The sequence below is a fragment of the Acartia tonsa genome, chromosome 11 (assembly GCF_053477335.1).
Source record: "Acartia tonsa isolate MP-2025a chromosome 11, ASM5347733v1, whole genome shotgun sequence".
Lineage (NCBI taxonomy): Eukaryota > Metazoa > Arthropoda > Copepoda > Calanoida > Acartiidae > Acartia > Acartia tonsa.
Genome location: NC_137270.1, coordinates 22,426,646 through 22,442,831, shown reverse-complemented (window position 1 = coordinate 22,442,831; position 16,186 = coordinate 22,426,646). Strand labels below are relative to the sequence as shown.

General features: G+C 30.2%; 1 protein-coding gene across 2 annotated transcripts in view; it reads right to left on the bottom strand.

Moving 5' to 3' along the window:
• LOC145331800 (irregular chiasm C-roughest protein-like) overlaps nt 1-16,186 on the bottom strand; it is a 139,987-nt gene that overhangs the window by 84,208 nt on the left and 39,593 nt on the right. For both annotated transcript variants that reach the window (XM_080176640.1, XM_080176641.1), the window contains exons 9-11: nt 9,153-9,197; nt 7,886-7,945; nt 315-387 (exon numbers count right to left, since the gene is read on the bottom strand). In XM_080176640.1, coding sequence (XP_080032766.1) covers nt 315-387; nt 7,886-7,945; nt 9,153-9,197 — 178 coding nt within the window. The remainder of the gene's footprint in view (nt 1-314; nt 388-7,885; nt 7,946-9,152; nt 9,198-16,186) is intronic.

Sequence of the window (16,186 nt, the reverse complement as noted above, 5' to 3'; positions counted from 1 at the left end):
ACTCTATACTAAAGACCTAGAAGTTGGATTAATAACTATTTCTTGATTTTAGTAATGAATACTGTTCTTAATAGATAGATACATAGATAGAAATATATAGAAAGATAGAAAGATAGAAAGATAGAAAGATAGATAGATAGAAAGATAGAAAGATAGAAAGATAGAAAGATAGAAAGATAGAAAGATAGAAAGATAGAAAGTCAGAAAGATAGAAAGATAGAAAGATAGAAAGATAGAAAAATAGATAGATAGGCAGACAAACAGATAGATAGATTGATAGATAGATAGATAGACAGATAGATAGATATGTTTACCTGTAAAATCATCATAGATAGTCCGTTGATTGAGAAGCCAGGAATATTTCAAATCATTCACTGGGTTAGCTCTGTTGGTATAGGTTCATTAAAATATGTTTCTTTGGTATTTTAAAAAGTTATACGTGGATAAGGATTCCTGTAACAGTTAGGTTAGAAAGTGTAACAATCATTACCAGAAAATCCGTAAGTCCTTTTTAATAATAATATTTTTCAGCACAAATTACTACTTTTTTGATTGTGTATAATTATAGTATTTACTTAAATTTAAATGATTACTAGGACGACTAGGAGATCATGGAGAGAAAACGAAGTTTCAGGTTTCGTCGTTTTTTCACAGTAGCCTTTCTCCCATTTCTAGCCACTGCAGGGCATATTTTCTAACCCTGTGGGGCAATCATTAACATTTACTCAACCTTACCTAACCTAAAATAATCCTTTAAAAGCTACAGTGAAAATACGAAGAAACCGTCTACTTCGTTTTCTTTCCATGATCCCGACTAGGCAAAATATTATGTACGAAGGAGCTCTATTTTCAAGTCGTAAAATGCTTGTATGTCCATATGGAAACATAATGTATTAAACTGTCTAATTTGTTGATCTTTGCTAATCAACAGTTATTGTACGAGTAATGAATATAGACTCATAGAGTGATGCAAATTATTCATTGTTGGTGAAAAAAACATTATGTGACGTCATAAAAACGAGGGTTTATCCATCTCTTTTTAGGGGTTTTCTTTCCCACTTCTCCTCTCCTCATCACTCATTTTCTGCCCTCACCACTGTTGGGTTGAGCATCAAAGATTTTTCAAAGTTTAATTTCCAATCCATTTATTTGACTAATAGGAACACCGAGTAGGAACAATCTGACCACTTTAATAGTTTTAATAAGGTACACATTTTGTTAGGAAAGGGCAGTTGTAAATAGTTGAATCCTTTAAGAAAATAATTGAGTCCAATATATGTCACTTTATAGGAAAATTCATACCTGATAAATAATAAAAATAAATAAATAAATAAATATCTTAAATCACTAACAAAAATTACTTCCTAAAATAAATCTATTCTTTTATGTCTCATTAATTCTATATTCAAACTAATTATAAACCTTAAAACAATTATAAGAACATTTTTAAAAGTACATAGAATATAATAAAATTTAAATATTTGATGCATAAATTTTGTGAACAAAAATGATTATCCTGGCAGAATATTTTGTCATGGAATATGATAAATAAACAAGCAAATGTTTTTCAAGTATGGCTTCGAAACCGAGTAATACCCATTGGATAAGAGCCGGTTCCCAGCCACACAGAAAAATGATTTTCTATAGCATCGTATTACAGATAATTTTCCACGAATATTAAATCAAAACCTGTTTGGTTAACCCCTATTTTTCATTTTAATATACGCTGAAAGCTGTCTATAATACACTGCTTTAAATATTTATTCCATAATAAGTGATCTGTAGATAAAAAGAACAGAAAACTGTAATATAGTAATAATAAAGAAAATTTTATAATACAAACATAAAATGTTTCAATTCTAATAAATAAATTTCCTTTAAGGTTTAGATTATGTGTAACATCTTATTAAAGCTTCATAAAACTCGCAGGATAGTTAATGCTATTTTCTCAAAAACAGATAAGTGCAATAGCCAATAGCTTTGAAAAATTCTTTTCTTTTTTGAAGATAAGCCTTGAGGATACGTCATATTACGAACGATCATACAAACATATTCTCATTTTAGAGTAGTTGCACTATTAATAAATATTAATGTGTATAATATTCTGAATATTGTAATGCATAAATTTGGCAAAATCCTAATTTTCTTGGCAAAATCATAATAAACTTTAGAAAAATATCCTGGTTCGCGTAAAAATATTATAATTTTCAAATTTTTAAAAGTAATCCATTTCTATATTTAGGTCATCTGTATGTCTGTGTACCAGTTAACGGATAGCTTTGATTGTAAATCCAGTTTTTTAACAGCTTAAGGGTAGGACAAGAGCAAAGTAAGTTATAGACTAGATACTTGATAGTCCTAGGAATCTTCACAAATAAATTCAGACATCTTACATCACATGGAATTCTAGAAAAGTATATACAGACGGACTTTTATTTAGAATTTCAGAGATGTTTTGCTGCTAAAAATCCTGGAATAACTATTTGAGGAGGTCCAAGGACAAACCTCAGAGTAACAAACGTCAGAGTGACAAACGTCAGAGTGACAAACGTCAGAGTGACAAACGTCGGGGTGACAAACGTCGGAGTGAACAAACATCGGAGTGTACAAACGAAGGAGTGACATACTTCGGAGAGAACACATAAACTAACCTATCTTAAACTATCTCCCAGGTTTTTTAAATGCCATATAATTTAGACACTCCTGCTTTTGTTCACTTCAACGTTTGTCACTCCTGCGTTTTTATCCTGGAACCTTTGAGGAAATATTCCAAATTAGAAAAGCACATTCTTATTTTTCTTACATCTGTAATGAATCGATTCTTATTCTTTTCATCTTTCAACATCATAAGATTCTTGGGTTTCTTTTGTTATTCATGAAAATCTATTTTTGTCAGAAAAAAAGAAAGATTCTCATAAAAGGGGGACATTTTTTCCGTTATTTCGTACAGTAAAGTGCAAGCTTCGAGTCAAATGCGCTTATTAAGTCAAAATGTTCCTAATTATGCGTTTAATCATACTATGTGTTTGGTCATATTAAGAACTATTTGACCTAACAATATGGAATATTGCCAAAATATGCCTTCCTTTATTAGACTGCTTAACCCAGCGTTTTTCATGAAAAAAGGTCATTCAAGTATATACATGGATGCTATATACTGTTGATTTGTTAGAAAGAGCAACCAGTAGACAACTTACCTGGTCCGTCAGTCTGTCGGGCATGAATCAAAGTAAATTTCTAAATTTGTATATCTTTCTTTCTTTTCTGTCTCTCTTTTTTTTGACACTGATGATCTGCTGTATAACTTTACTTTGTCTGTCAGTCTATCCATATTTTTTTAGATGTTCTACTTGTAAATTGGATATATTTCTGTGGCTACTAATGGATGCAGAATGTACGTGGATATTATGACAAGGGGAAATTGTCGTCAATTTGGATTGCTATTTCCCCTGTTGATTATTAATCGGGCCATTCATCCAGTAGAAAGTGAGGGGATGGGGTAAAGGGCAGGGATGGTAATTTAGCCCACTACACAGTTCACTTTAATAGAGAAAATGAAAATAATAAGAATAAATCCATTTGGCTACTTGACTATCTAGTGTAATAAGTGTATTATAAATATACACTACTCTTTCAGAAATGCAAATTGAATCGTCGTGACATGCAAAACTTAAGATTATAAAGAAAACTTAACCCGCTAGAAATGCAGGGATCTGTTAATGGAAATCAATCTCATTGTCATATCCCTGGATACAGAGATGGGTTAATAGAAGATAAATTAACTTTTCTTTCCCTTTAATTGATTCCATGATTTTTATTTCCAAAACATGCAGATAATGAATAGGTGTCCATCCACTCTACTCCCCCTTGAAAAGGGTCTAGACCCCCCTACTGGATGGAGAGACACCTAGGAAGGTGTATCCAACCCCCTGACACTAAAATACACCCCTCTTGTTGTCTGTAATACACCCCCATAAATTATGGCTAAAATGGGGTGTCAAAACTGGACACACCACTTAAAAGTAGTTAAAAAATCCATATGTTTGTCTACCATTAAAATATTATTTTTATTCAATATAAAGCATTTAGGCCCCTATAAGAGCTATAAACTTTTGTTTAAAAATAGCGGGCGGGAGTAAGTCTTTTTTTTAATTGGTTACCAATTTATGTTCTTAACGTGTCCTATGTACTTCAAATAGTACATTTAGTAAGATAAATTCATTTATTATTTTTTGGAAAGTGCCAGGAAAATCTTCTAAAGCAAACTTCTCTTAGGGGAATTATGTGAGAAAAATTTTGCTTTGCGGGAAATGCAAATAGATAATTGCTGGAATATCAAAGTTTAAGGATAACTCTATCAAAGTTCAATTCTTAAAAATAGATAGTTACTGGAAGTTTAGGGATGAGCATTATTACAGTTCAATTTTTAAAAATAGATTATTACTGGAATATCAAAGTTTAAGGATGACTCTATCAAAGTTCAATACTTAAAAATAGATAACTGATAGAATATAAAATTTTAGAATTATCTACATCTCAATTTAATACTTAATTTTAATAATTAATAATAAAATTTAAGGATCACTTTATTACAATTTAAATGCATATATTCTTGTTTAAAAATTAAACTTATTTGAAGAAATGAGTCAGTAAAAGCAATGTGGGAAGCTTTACAAAGTGTCTCAGCCATGTGACCTCATAAACTTGAGGGATGAGAGGAGAAGTGGGAAAGAAAACCCCTAAAAAAGAGATGGATAATCCCTCATTTTAATAACGTCACATGGCTGATTTTTTAAAACACTTTTTAAAGCTTCACAATGTGGAGTTAAATTTTCTATAAAGGTAAAGATTTTAAGGTTCCAACTCATGTTAACATAAAATTATGAAAGATTTAAGAATGGAACTCTTTAAGAATCTAAATGAAAAGGGCATGATATGCATTATTGAAGATATAATATTCTGCTGCTGCATCCTTCCTTTAGATGGTGTGTCTACATTCTAACAAACAAACCAGGCTATTTATATTGTTAAAATTTCCTTGATTTATAAATATTAAGATAAGTATTTTACTTATTTTGTATTTATAAATTTTCAGCATACTTGACTCTTAGTACCAAATGATTATAAAAAAATAACCCCTTTTCAATAAATTAAAATAATTGGTTAAACATGTAGAATAAGATATATAAGTTTTCCGGAATTTTGAAGTTAGGGGGAGATTTGAAATCTGCATCAAATTTTGAGGATTTTTTTAAAAATTCGTTTTTTCTATAATTCTTTATCTAAACGCGGAAATGCAATTTAAGTTAATTAATTTTGGCATCTGTGATTGGTGGATTTAAAAAATCTGCGCACTGATTGGATGGCGTACATCATTCAACCAATTAGAGCGCAGGTAGTTTAAAATCCACCTATCCTATTGGTCAAAATTAATTAACTTAAAATGCATTTCCGCTTTTAGATATAGAATTATACAAAAAAACGAATTTTATAAAAAAAAAACCTTAAAATTTGATGCAGATTTCAAATCTCCCCCTAACATTAAAATTCCGGAAAACTTATATATCTTAATGTAGAACACCACTAGTAGGAACAAAAATTCAATGAAAATACCCTAAGCTTTGAAACTAACGAATAAGAGGACGTGACCATGAAATTAATTTAAAAACATAATTATTTGCTGAAAAGCAGTAACACTTGTTCCAAGATGCATAGAAAGAGTTTAAGATCGCGATTGAGGAAATCAGAATAGGATTCCATAGTCATTTCTATCAAGCGCTCAATCCTTAAATTAATTTAATTTTTGGAGTTGATAATATTTGTTATATTTGTTTTTTGAAAGGGGTATATACAATTAAAGATAAATTTTAAGAAGTCTTATAAAAGTTACATGTAAATGTAGCAATTTTCCTTATGAATGAAATAGAAAAATACTCTAATATGATAGGAGATTAATAATTCCTATCAAAGAGGTGAAATCTTTAATTAATTTGTTAAATTTAAGAGTTGATAAGATTTGTTTGCATAAATTGGTGCGAATTAAGGAAGAAAAATGAAGCTAAATGCATAACAATTTATTACTAACCTTTAAAATAGGTAACAAGGATGACAACATCCATAAGTAGCAAAGCACAAATATTATGGTTGGATATCCGGAAAAAATGAACTTTATTGCAGTTTCATAAAAAAACATTAAAGTAAAAAACACGAAACCTTATAAGATTTATAACGTGAAAATATAGTAATCGACTGGGCACCTCAGCAAATTAGTAAATCTTAATGAAACTTTGTAGGAATATGTAAATTGTAAAATTATTTAATCCTTAAAAATATCAGCCGTCTATCTCAAATAGGAGTAGAGAAAATCCTAAAAATCTAGCACCCCAACCAATAAACAAACCTAGATAAAACTTGAAAAAGGTATGCAGAATATGAAAGTATTTAATCCCTGAAAAGTTCAGCCGTCTATGTTGAATACGAGTTCATGAAAACTTAAAAATGTAGGAATCGATCCAGCACCTCAACCAACAGACGAATCTTAATAACACTTAGTGAAAATATGAAGACTGTTTACATAATCAATCCCTGAAAATTTCAGCTCTCTATCTTTAATAGGAGCCGAAAAAATCCTGTTTCCCCCTTTCTGTCTCAGACGGACAGACGGACGGACAGACGGAATTATAGAGTTGCTTCGCTACTAAAAAATAATGCCACCTCCAACGTAGGAGGGAAGAAGATATTCTATGAGGAGATTAATGTCTGCTATAAATTACTTTATAAGTTTGACGGATTATTGTGTCTCTGACTGGCCATCAAGGATTATAATATATATAACAAAAAGGGTTCATTTTTTCGCGTATTTTCCGTGCTAATTAATGCTCTAATTAAGAACAGATTGACTTAATAAAAGCATTTAACTAAAAAGTTACACCCAACTTTACGAAATAAATAACTTCTTTTTATTTAACCCTTTACAGTCGGGCCCCTTGCCGCACCTTAATCAGTCGGGGGGGGGGCGTTCAACGCCCCCCCTTATTATCTCAGTTCCTATTAGAGCTAGAGGGCTAATTTTTTTTGTGCAAGACCCCTGTTTGATAATGAATTTCCGACCTTTTATAAGTCTAAGTCAATTTTCGCTTCCTTCACCCTTTTATTTAACAACCTTTGTTTTTAGGTCCTTTTTTACTTAAAAATTTCAAACGGCTGTAATTTTCTTATTTTTGAAGCTAGAAGAAAAATTTTTTTCCAGAAAATGTTTATCTTTATGTAAATTTTACATTAGAAATATCAAAATATAAATTTCAGCGGCCGCAGCTGTACTTGGCAGCTGCCAGCCGCCGCAGTCGGCGGTTGGCGGGAAAACGGCGGCGGATCTTTATGAAATTTTAATACGTTATGTATACATGTCAGAAAAGCTTAAGTTTAAAATTTGAAGTCTCTAAGTCAAAAATTGCGGCCACAGGAGCCTTTTAAAGATTTCTGGAGACCTGGAGGATCAGGACCTGCAGGATCATACCTGGAACCTGAAAGTGACTTGAACACCTGTATTTCATATAAGGATGTACTATTAGAGGATTTTTTAGTATTTTGGTATGATAAAATGCTTTGTTTTAGTCAAAAAAATATTTTTGCTCTTTACCTGGATGACCCTGCCAGGTTTGCTGGCATCCTGTGCCCGCCAGGATGGAGATATTCGAAAAATTCCAACTCTCAGTTATGTGTCATACCCATACTTAAAAAGTCAAGCAGTTTGGGCTCTTCATCTTTCACACACAGAAAATGAGATAGAAAAAACCGGATGGGGGGGCGTTCAACGCCCCCCCCCCCCCCGACCGTTAAGGGTTAATATAAATATTAAAATAATATTAAATGAATCACTATTCCTTGCAAGACATGATATGTTTAGATTGTCGCCTTCTCTCACTGAGTTACTTGAAAATATCAACTGAAAACAGATAAAATAAGTTAATAAAAAGATTTGGATATATTAATCAATTATTTGCTTCAATTACTTAATAGGAGTTTATTATAAAGAGCTTTCCGCGGATATTAAAATGAAAAATTTTATGATTAAAATCAGATTTGTTGACCGAAGGCCCGGGCTACCAAAACTAATTTTCTGTGATGCAGTGCTATACATTATTTTTCAGAATAATTTTTTGGATTTTTGGTAAAGATTATAGAGATGCTATGCTTTCTAGTTTTTACCTTATTGAGTCAGAAATCACCATACTCTGTTTGAATTTAATAGGATAATTTTGAAATTACCAATTAAAGCTACGTTAAGGATGGACCTGGTCTAAATTTAGAAAAGCTTTGCTTTTAAAATATTACATGTATGTATATTTAAATTTAAATTAGCTGTTTATGTATGACAACATTTTTTATGAAAGAGACATAGGATTATATACACATAATCATAATACAACAAGGGTGACAACATCCATAAATACGGAAGCTCCAAAAATATGAATGGAAATCGGAAAAAAATTTACTATAGAGCTGTGTCATACAATAAACTTTAAACTTGGTAAAATAGAGAAATCACCAAACCTTTAAAATCGCGAAACTTTTAAAATCAGGAAAACTTAAAAATCGATCTAGCACAGCAAATAAAAAAACTTCGTGAAAATATGTGGAATGTAAAATTAATTAACCCCTGAAAATCTTAGCCCTCTAACTTGAAAAGGAGCACTGGAGTAGAAAAAATCGCAAAAGTTTGAAATCTAGGAATCGATCTAGCACCCCAAAACAACAGACAGATGGACAAAACAATGTATAGATTAGATGGGCATATGGTATAGGAATCTTCACTAAATATTTAAGCTGTCTATCTTGAATAGGAGCCGAGAAAATCACGTTTCCCACACTTTGTCTCTGACAGACGGATGGAAAGACGTACTAGAGTAATTCATGATATAGAAAAGACAAGAGTTAGTTATACTAGGTCAGCTGAACATTGGTTTTTATAACAACATTATGGGAAAGAAAACGAAGTAGCGGGTTTCATCTTATTTTCACGGTAGATTTCTCCTAGCACCTGCGGGGGGCTCAAATCATTAACACTTTCCTAACCTAAAATAACCCATTAAAAGTTACCGTGAAAATACGATGAAATACTTAGTTTTCTTTCCATAATCTAAATTATTTACCTTTACTTGCGGTGGATATTCTACATTCAAAGTAATCTCTGTCCGCTGAAACAAAATTATAAATCTTTAGAATGGGGGATTCTCTATAAGCTTTCAACCACTAATTTTAATCTACAATAGAGGTAATTTCGTGTATTATTATTTGGGATGTACATCAAATTATTGGCCATTGTCTTATCCCTTTAGATCCCTGGAACATAATAGCACGAAGAAATTACAAATTCGCTTTTGAAAAACTTGTTGTAAATTATATTTTGCTTAATTTGAAAAATTACACTATTACAGTACAAGTTCAATCGTTTCAACCACTAATTCAAATCTACTAAAGAAGTAATTTTGTGTATCATCATTGGGGAGTATATCAATTTATCGGCCATTGTCTTATCCCTTTAGATCCCTGTATAAATATCCACATGTTTTGCTGCAAATGTAAATATTATATTATACTCCAGGGATCTAAAGGGATAAGACAATGACCGATGAATTGATGTTCATCCCCAATGATAATACACAAAATTGCCCCTTTTGTAGATTGCAATTAATGATTGGATTTAAAATTTAATGAACCAACCAATTAATATTCAATAAAACTTCCTAAAGTTATTGAGCTAACGGATAAGAAAACGTTATTAAAAAGTTTGGGGATTAGTGAAATAAAAACCCACTGTCCCCTCTATCTCTGATACTACCCATGTTCAAACTTTAATTGAGCTTTCATTCATTTTTATTACTCAACTTTGTAATATAGTTCAGCAAATATTTTCATTACTAGAAACGAAGTTTTTCTACAATTAGGATTAGTAATTTTTTGCATCGTATCATATACAGCTTTCCGCGGATGTTAAAATGTACAATCATATGATTGTAACCAGGTTTTTGTCCCGAGATGCTGAAGCTGTTATGTAATAAGATGATATACATAGTTTTTAGTATGGCTGAGAACCGGTTCTAATCCACCGGCTATTATTGGTTAATATACAAATAATCAATTTTTTAATATGGATTCGAAACCGATTAATATCCGGTGGATTAGAACCGGTTCTTAGCCATATTGGAAATATAATTATTGATATATTATTGTGCCTTATTTCAAAAGTTTTAATCAAACAGTGTTTTTTTTCTAGAGAGGTAGAAAAAACATCAAACGCAATCATTATGATTAACTGTCCCAGATGTTTGTATCAGGAAGAGAGGGGATATTGTGTTGTTTATTACACTAGTCCCCAAAGTCTTTCAGTGCCGTAGGCACCCCCAAATTTTATATTTTTATTTTTACTCCCAAACCCCTAAAAAAATGCTTAGACGTCTTTGCCTCTATGATAAAAAGATTCACCTCCCAAAAAATTTCAGTTTTCAATCCCCCCCCCCCTCAATAAAAAAGCTTGAACGTCCTCGGTTAAGTGTCCAAATATTTTAACCACTGATTTGTACCACAGAAGGGGTAATTTTGTGTATAATTATTGGATATGTACATCAATTTATTGGCCATTGTCTTATCTCTTTATATCCTGTAAAAAAATAGCAGGAATAATGAGAATATAATACAAAGGCACACAATACAATATTATTTAATATCAACCATAGAACAATAAATCTATAACTATAGGTGGTTTAACCAGACAACAACCTGGATCCCTCTGCTGGGGACCTTTTCCGTCTGCTGGCAATTTGCTTTCTACTGTTTTATAGCGACTTGGCTGTGTTAATATTCCCGACGCTAGACATTGCTGCAAAGTTTGTAATAAACAATCCCCTAAAATCCAATAACACTATATATTTATTTTTCTATGGCAATTTGTATAATCAAATTGCCATATATACAGAAACAACGTATAGTGTCCTATAAAAAATGACGTCATACAATACAAATGACCAATAATAGGCTAGTATTCAATTTATCATTGGTCAATTACAATTAATAATGGCCTGTCATTGGTCATTTAAATTGTATGACGTCATTTTTTAATGGACACTCAGCGCTGTTTTCTATATACGTTCTATCCTTTGTATTCAATGTTAATTATATGTAAAGAATTTAGCTATTATGCATCAATCAGTATTAAAACATGCAAACAAAAAAAAGCACAATTTACTTATTAACAAGAACAATAATATGTACTGCCGAGAGATAGTGCAGTAGCTAAAAAACAGCTTATTTATACAGCTAAAAAGTAAGCAACAAAAATGGATTTAAATATTCGTTGATATTATGACAGAGGAAAAATTTTCGCCAATTTAGGTTGATTTTTCATTTATTGGTCGCTTTGTTCAACCACTAGGAGGTGAAGAGGTAGGGTAAAGGAGAAGATCCTTATTTTAGCTCGATACAAGATACACTTCATTAGAAAACTTGATAATCTGGTGTAATTAATAATAAATCCATTGCAAAAGAATAATAAAAAATGCATTTGATGGGACATAAGTCAAGCGTGTAAGGTTTTCATAAAATATGTCTTAATCATATATTTTGTTAAGTTTATGAATAGTAAAAAGTTTTACTATCCTGTAAAATTAGAGTTTTTACCATTGAGTCACTTATAGATTTCTTTTAAAACAATTTTAATTTATTGATATATTTAGCTTACACAACGGTCATACCAGGTTATGAAACTTACAAAAACAAGAATGACAACATTCATAAAAGCGAAGCACTGAAACGGAAGGACAAACGGACATTAATACGTGTATGGTGTCAGAACTGAATAGTAAATGTATAAGAGTCGAAGCAAAATTTTAAGTAAAGTTGTTGAAAAATTGCTTGATAGAGAATAATTTTTATGGACATACTTACATTTTTAGGACTTCATTATAGAGCTATATTATATATTAAATTATATTATTGTCTTTTGTTGTCCCAGAAATCAGTATACCAAAAATCAGATCAATCGGATAATTAGGTCACATAAAAATTTGTTGTTAAAAAAGTAAAAAAATTAACATATTCAAAGTGGACGAACGTACATTCTGGTAATGATTATAGAGTTGCTAAGCTTTCTTAATCGTACCTAACTGCTACAGGAATCACCAAGCAAAGTTTGAAATCGATAGGACAATTCTAACATGCCTAAATTAACGGAAAAAGCTATCCGTTCCGGACGGACGGACCTACCCTAATTATAGAAATGCTTCGCTTTTAAAAAGGATATTAAATTATATGAATATGTGTTAATAATATTATTTGTATTCTTGTGTTATAATAACTGCCTTTATAACTAAACTTTTCAATTATAATTTTTTCACTATTTTTGATACTAGCGACAATGTCCTGAAGCTATATAGGGGGGGGGGGGGTTGAAGTTGACGCTTAATCTTAAAAAATTATTTTGGGAGTCTTTTTTCTAGTGTAAATTTCTCTTTGGATTGTAGAGATACCTTCTTTAAAAATATTTATAAACCTTCTCCGAACCTATAGGAAACTTCACTGTAAAGAAAATCCATATCAGTTCTGATGTAAGCAGATACTTTGCTACACATAGACATCCTGTTACTTTTGTACAAGGAAAATCATTTTTCTAAAACCTATAAAACTGTATTAAGTTGTAAAATGAAGTATATTATACCAGAAGAAGGAAATTAAATTAATCAAGAAAGTTGATTTACGGCATAATAAAATTAAATAAAATAAAATGTCTAAAAAGTCTAAATAAAATTATAAGTAAATTTTTTTACAAAACTGCTTAAATACGGATACTGTTTAAAGATATACTTACATTTTTACAATATGTTTTACATTATAACATTGTACTTTGTTGTAACAGGAATCATTATTCCAAAAATAAAATAATTATATTACTTAAAAGACTGTTTTTAAAAAGGTTAAAAAGTCCCATGTTTTAAATGGATGTACGGACTTTCTGTTAAAAAGTGAAGCTGAGTTGAAGAGGAATTTATCCTTTTCTAAAAAATACACTTCTGATGATCCTTTTAACACTTGGACGGAAGTTAATTCACAACCAAAAAATGTTTTAATTTTGTAGTCTAATAACGCAATATTTCAATCTAGTTTATAATATACTAGCAGCTGCGCCCCTAGCATATTAGGGGCTCTATATTAGAAAGAATATGGAAGGTCACAAAAATAGCCTAAAACCATAACCAGACTTTTTATAAAAATGTAATAGCCTAAAACCATCCTTTGACCTATAAGAAGCTTCAGAAGCGGTCAGCGAGATCCTTCACTACAGACAAAAAAAGCTTACTTTATATAACAGGATGTATTTTACAGCTGATCATATTTCTAAAACTTTGAGAGTTTCAATTTCCTTTTTCAAAAAGCAAAATTTGCTAAAAATATTCTTTTGTCTGCAAAACCATGGGTCACTGTAATGTATAAATCTATAAGTAACATTACCTGCTTAATTTTCTTTAAACAGTTAGAAGGGTTAAATCACCTTTATAAAAGTAGAAATATAATCTATGATTACGGTTTTGTCCCTGTAGGAAAGATAATCTATGATTCCATTTTCCCCTCTCTTAGTAATGATATCATCATGGCCGATATGATTTTTGTAATTTACCAGTCAACTTTCAATAGAGGTAAAATTGGAATGGTACATTCTTGTTTACATACCAGAGTATTCATATAAATTTATTTCCTTTTTTAAATAATTTTTTTTAAATCGACAGTTATTTTTAATTTTACATTAAAAAATGTTAATTATAATTAATATTTTATGCATTTCTTTGATTAAAATAATTAAGAAATAGTTCATATGATTTCAATTATGTCGATGTTAAAAGAGTAATCCACCATTCCAGTTTCGGCGCTCTTGAAAGTGGAATGGTATATTACAAACATCGTATCAGCCTTGATGATAGGATCACCAAAAGAGGCAAAATTGGAATGATAGATTACAAAAATCATACCGGCCTTGATGATTTCATTACCAAGAGAGGAGAAAATGGAATACTACATTACATTTTTAAAGGGTCAAAACAGAAATCATAGATAATATTTCTGCTTCTATAAAATGGATTCAACCTCCCAACTGTTAAGATATATAGTTTGTGTACTCGTATTGAATATTAGTCTTAATTGTCCTTTTAAAGGTGGAAACCTAGAGGCCAAATAGATTTTATGCTCATTATATATTCTTTTAAGTTATACATATTTATATTTGTCATTAATATCAACATTAAAACTTATTTGCGGACACTTTTAAACTTCTAAAAAGTTTATTACTTATTTCATTCTTTTAGACAAGTGAAATTAATATTTCTTTGTCCGATGAAGCGTGGTTCTATAGTCTTTCTTAGATATAAGTATGACAGGTTGGCTTTAGCAAAAACGATGATATAATACTAGAGTAACAGTACCTAGGTTTTACATTTTGTCTTTTTGTGACAAATTTTAAGTGAATAAGCCTGAATGGTATCCCTACAAAATGTATAACAATTAACAGTGTAATTATATAAATTTTACACTTAGACTTTCTTTCTCTATAGATTTTTTTGTAGAACTAAAATCTTAGTAGTAAAATTTTTAATTTGGTGTATGAATTGAATATTAGTTATTTAGATCGGTTATAAAATATTGAAATCATATTAATGTGACAAATTATTGGAATTTAACTACAGAAAATTAAGACTTTAAATGATTACATTTTTTATATTTTGTATCTTGTTTTAAATTTCTTCAGCATATTTTTAATTGTTTAATTTTATTTTTATATTTTTTTCATTTTTTGTGGGATAACCTTATATAATAAAAAAGGTATGCATAATAAAAACATTGCGGTATTATGTCAAAACTGACACTCAACATCGAACTTGGTATAACAACTTTTTATCAAGTGACAAATGTAATAATCAAATTAATATTATTAGCTAGGGGTTGTCCTAATGATCTGTAGATTGAAGTAACTTGCTTTTTTTGTATAACAGATTTAAAAGTCAAGAAACTTTAAAATTGCTTTAAATTGTAGATACTTCTAATAGAAAAATGTTGTCTATCTACCATTACTGACTTATTTTTTGGTATTGGTACACTTTTTTCTGATATCATTTTCCTTGTTTTAAAGTTTAATTTAAGTCTTTTGATAAATTTAGGCTTTTAAATTCATTTTACTTTATTTGGATTTGGTAATGTGGTAATACACAAAATTGTAGCAAAATATTTGAAAATCAATCTGGTTGAGCAAACATTGTTAAAGGCTTTATGAGGGATTAAAAGGATAGTCCAGTAACCTTACCTATTTACTATATGTTCAAAGTTTTGTCTACAAAACCACCTAAGGAAGTTAACTTTACAATACTGTAAGTTAAATAACCAATTAATACGTCACTTAGAGTTTACATGAAGTTATAATATAAAGGAGAAAATTAGCCTTTCAATGATCAATTTTTTGTTGTCGTTTTGCTGATTCTTATTATGATTATATTTTTTATTTCATTTTCAGCATAAATATTAATTGTTCTTTTTCATTAAAAAAGTGGTAACCGAATCTTTACTTCTCAATTTGTTGATATAATGTCCTTGTTATCAAATTAATAGTTATATGTAAACATGTTATTAAATTTTGACAATAAAAAACAATGCACAGATACCTTAGATTTTTAAATTCTTACTGACTACCATGAGTGTCCCTTAAATACCTTTTATTCATAAAGCAGTATATACACTTAAGTAGGCACTGAGAAAGAAATATTATTCCTTTTAACTTAAACAAATACAGACAAAAATATTAGTAAATGGGTTAATAATAAGGTAATTTTTAGAATTGTGTTTAGTATTTTTGTTCATTAGACCTTAACAAAGCATTTGCTTTATTGAATAGGTTTTTCAAAATTTGTTGGTTAGGAAGGCGTTGAAGTTAAATCAATCAATCAATCAACAAGCTGATTAATAACCTAGCTCTGGGAAAGGTTTATAGCAGTAGCAACATCACAAATATTGAAAACTACCATCTGTTTGATCGTACAACCTTTGTCTGGAAGTCATAACAGTGCTTGTAATTAGATGCATATGCTTTGGGCAGAGACCCCCCTAATCTAACAACTACATAATATAGCAGCAGTAGATCAAATTGTTAACA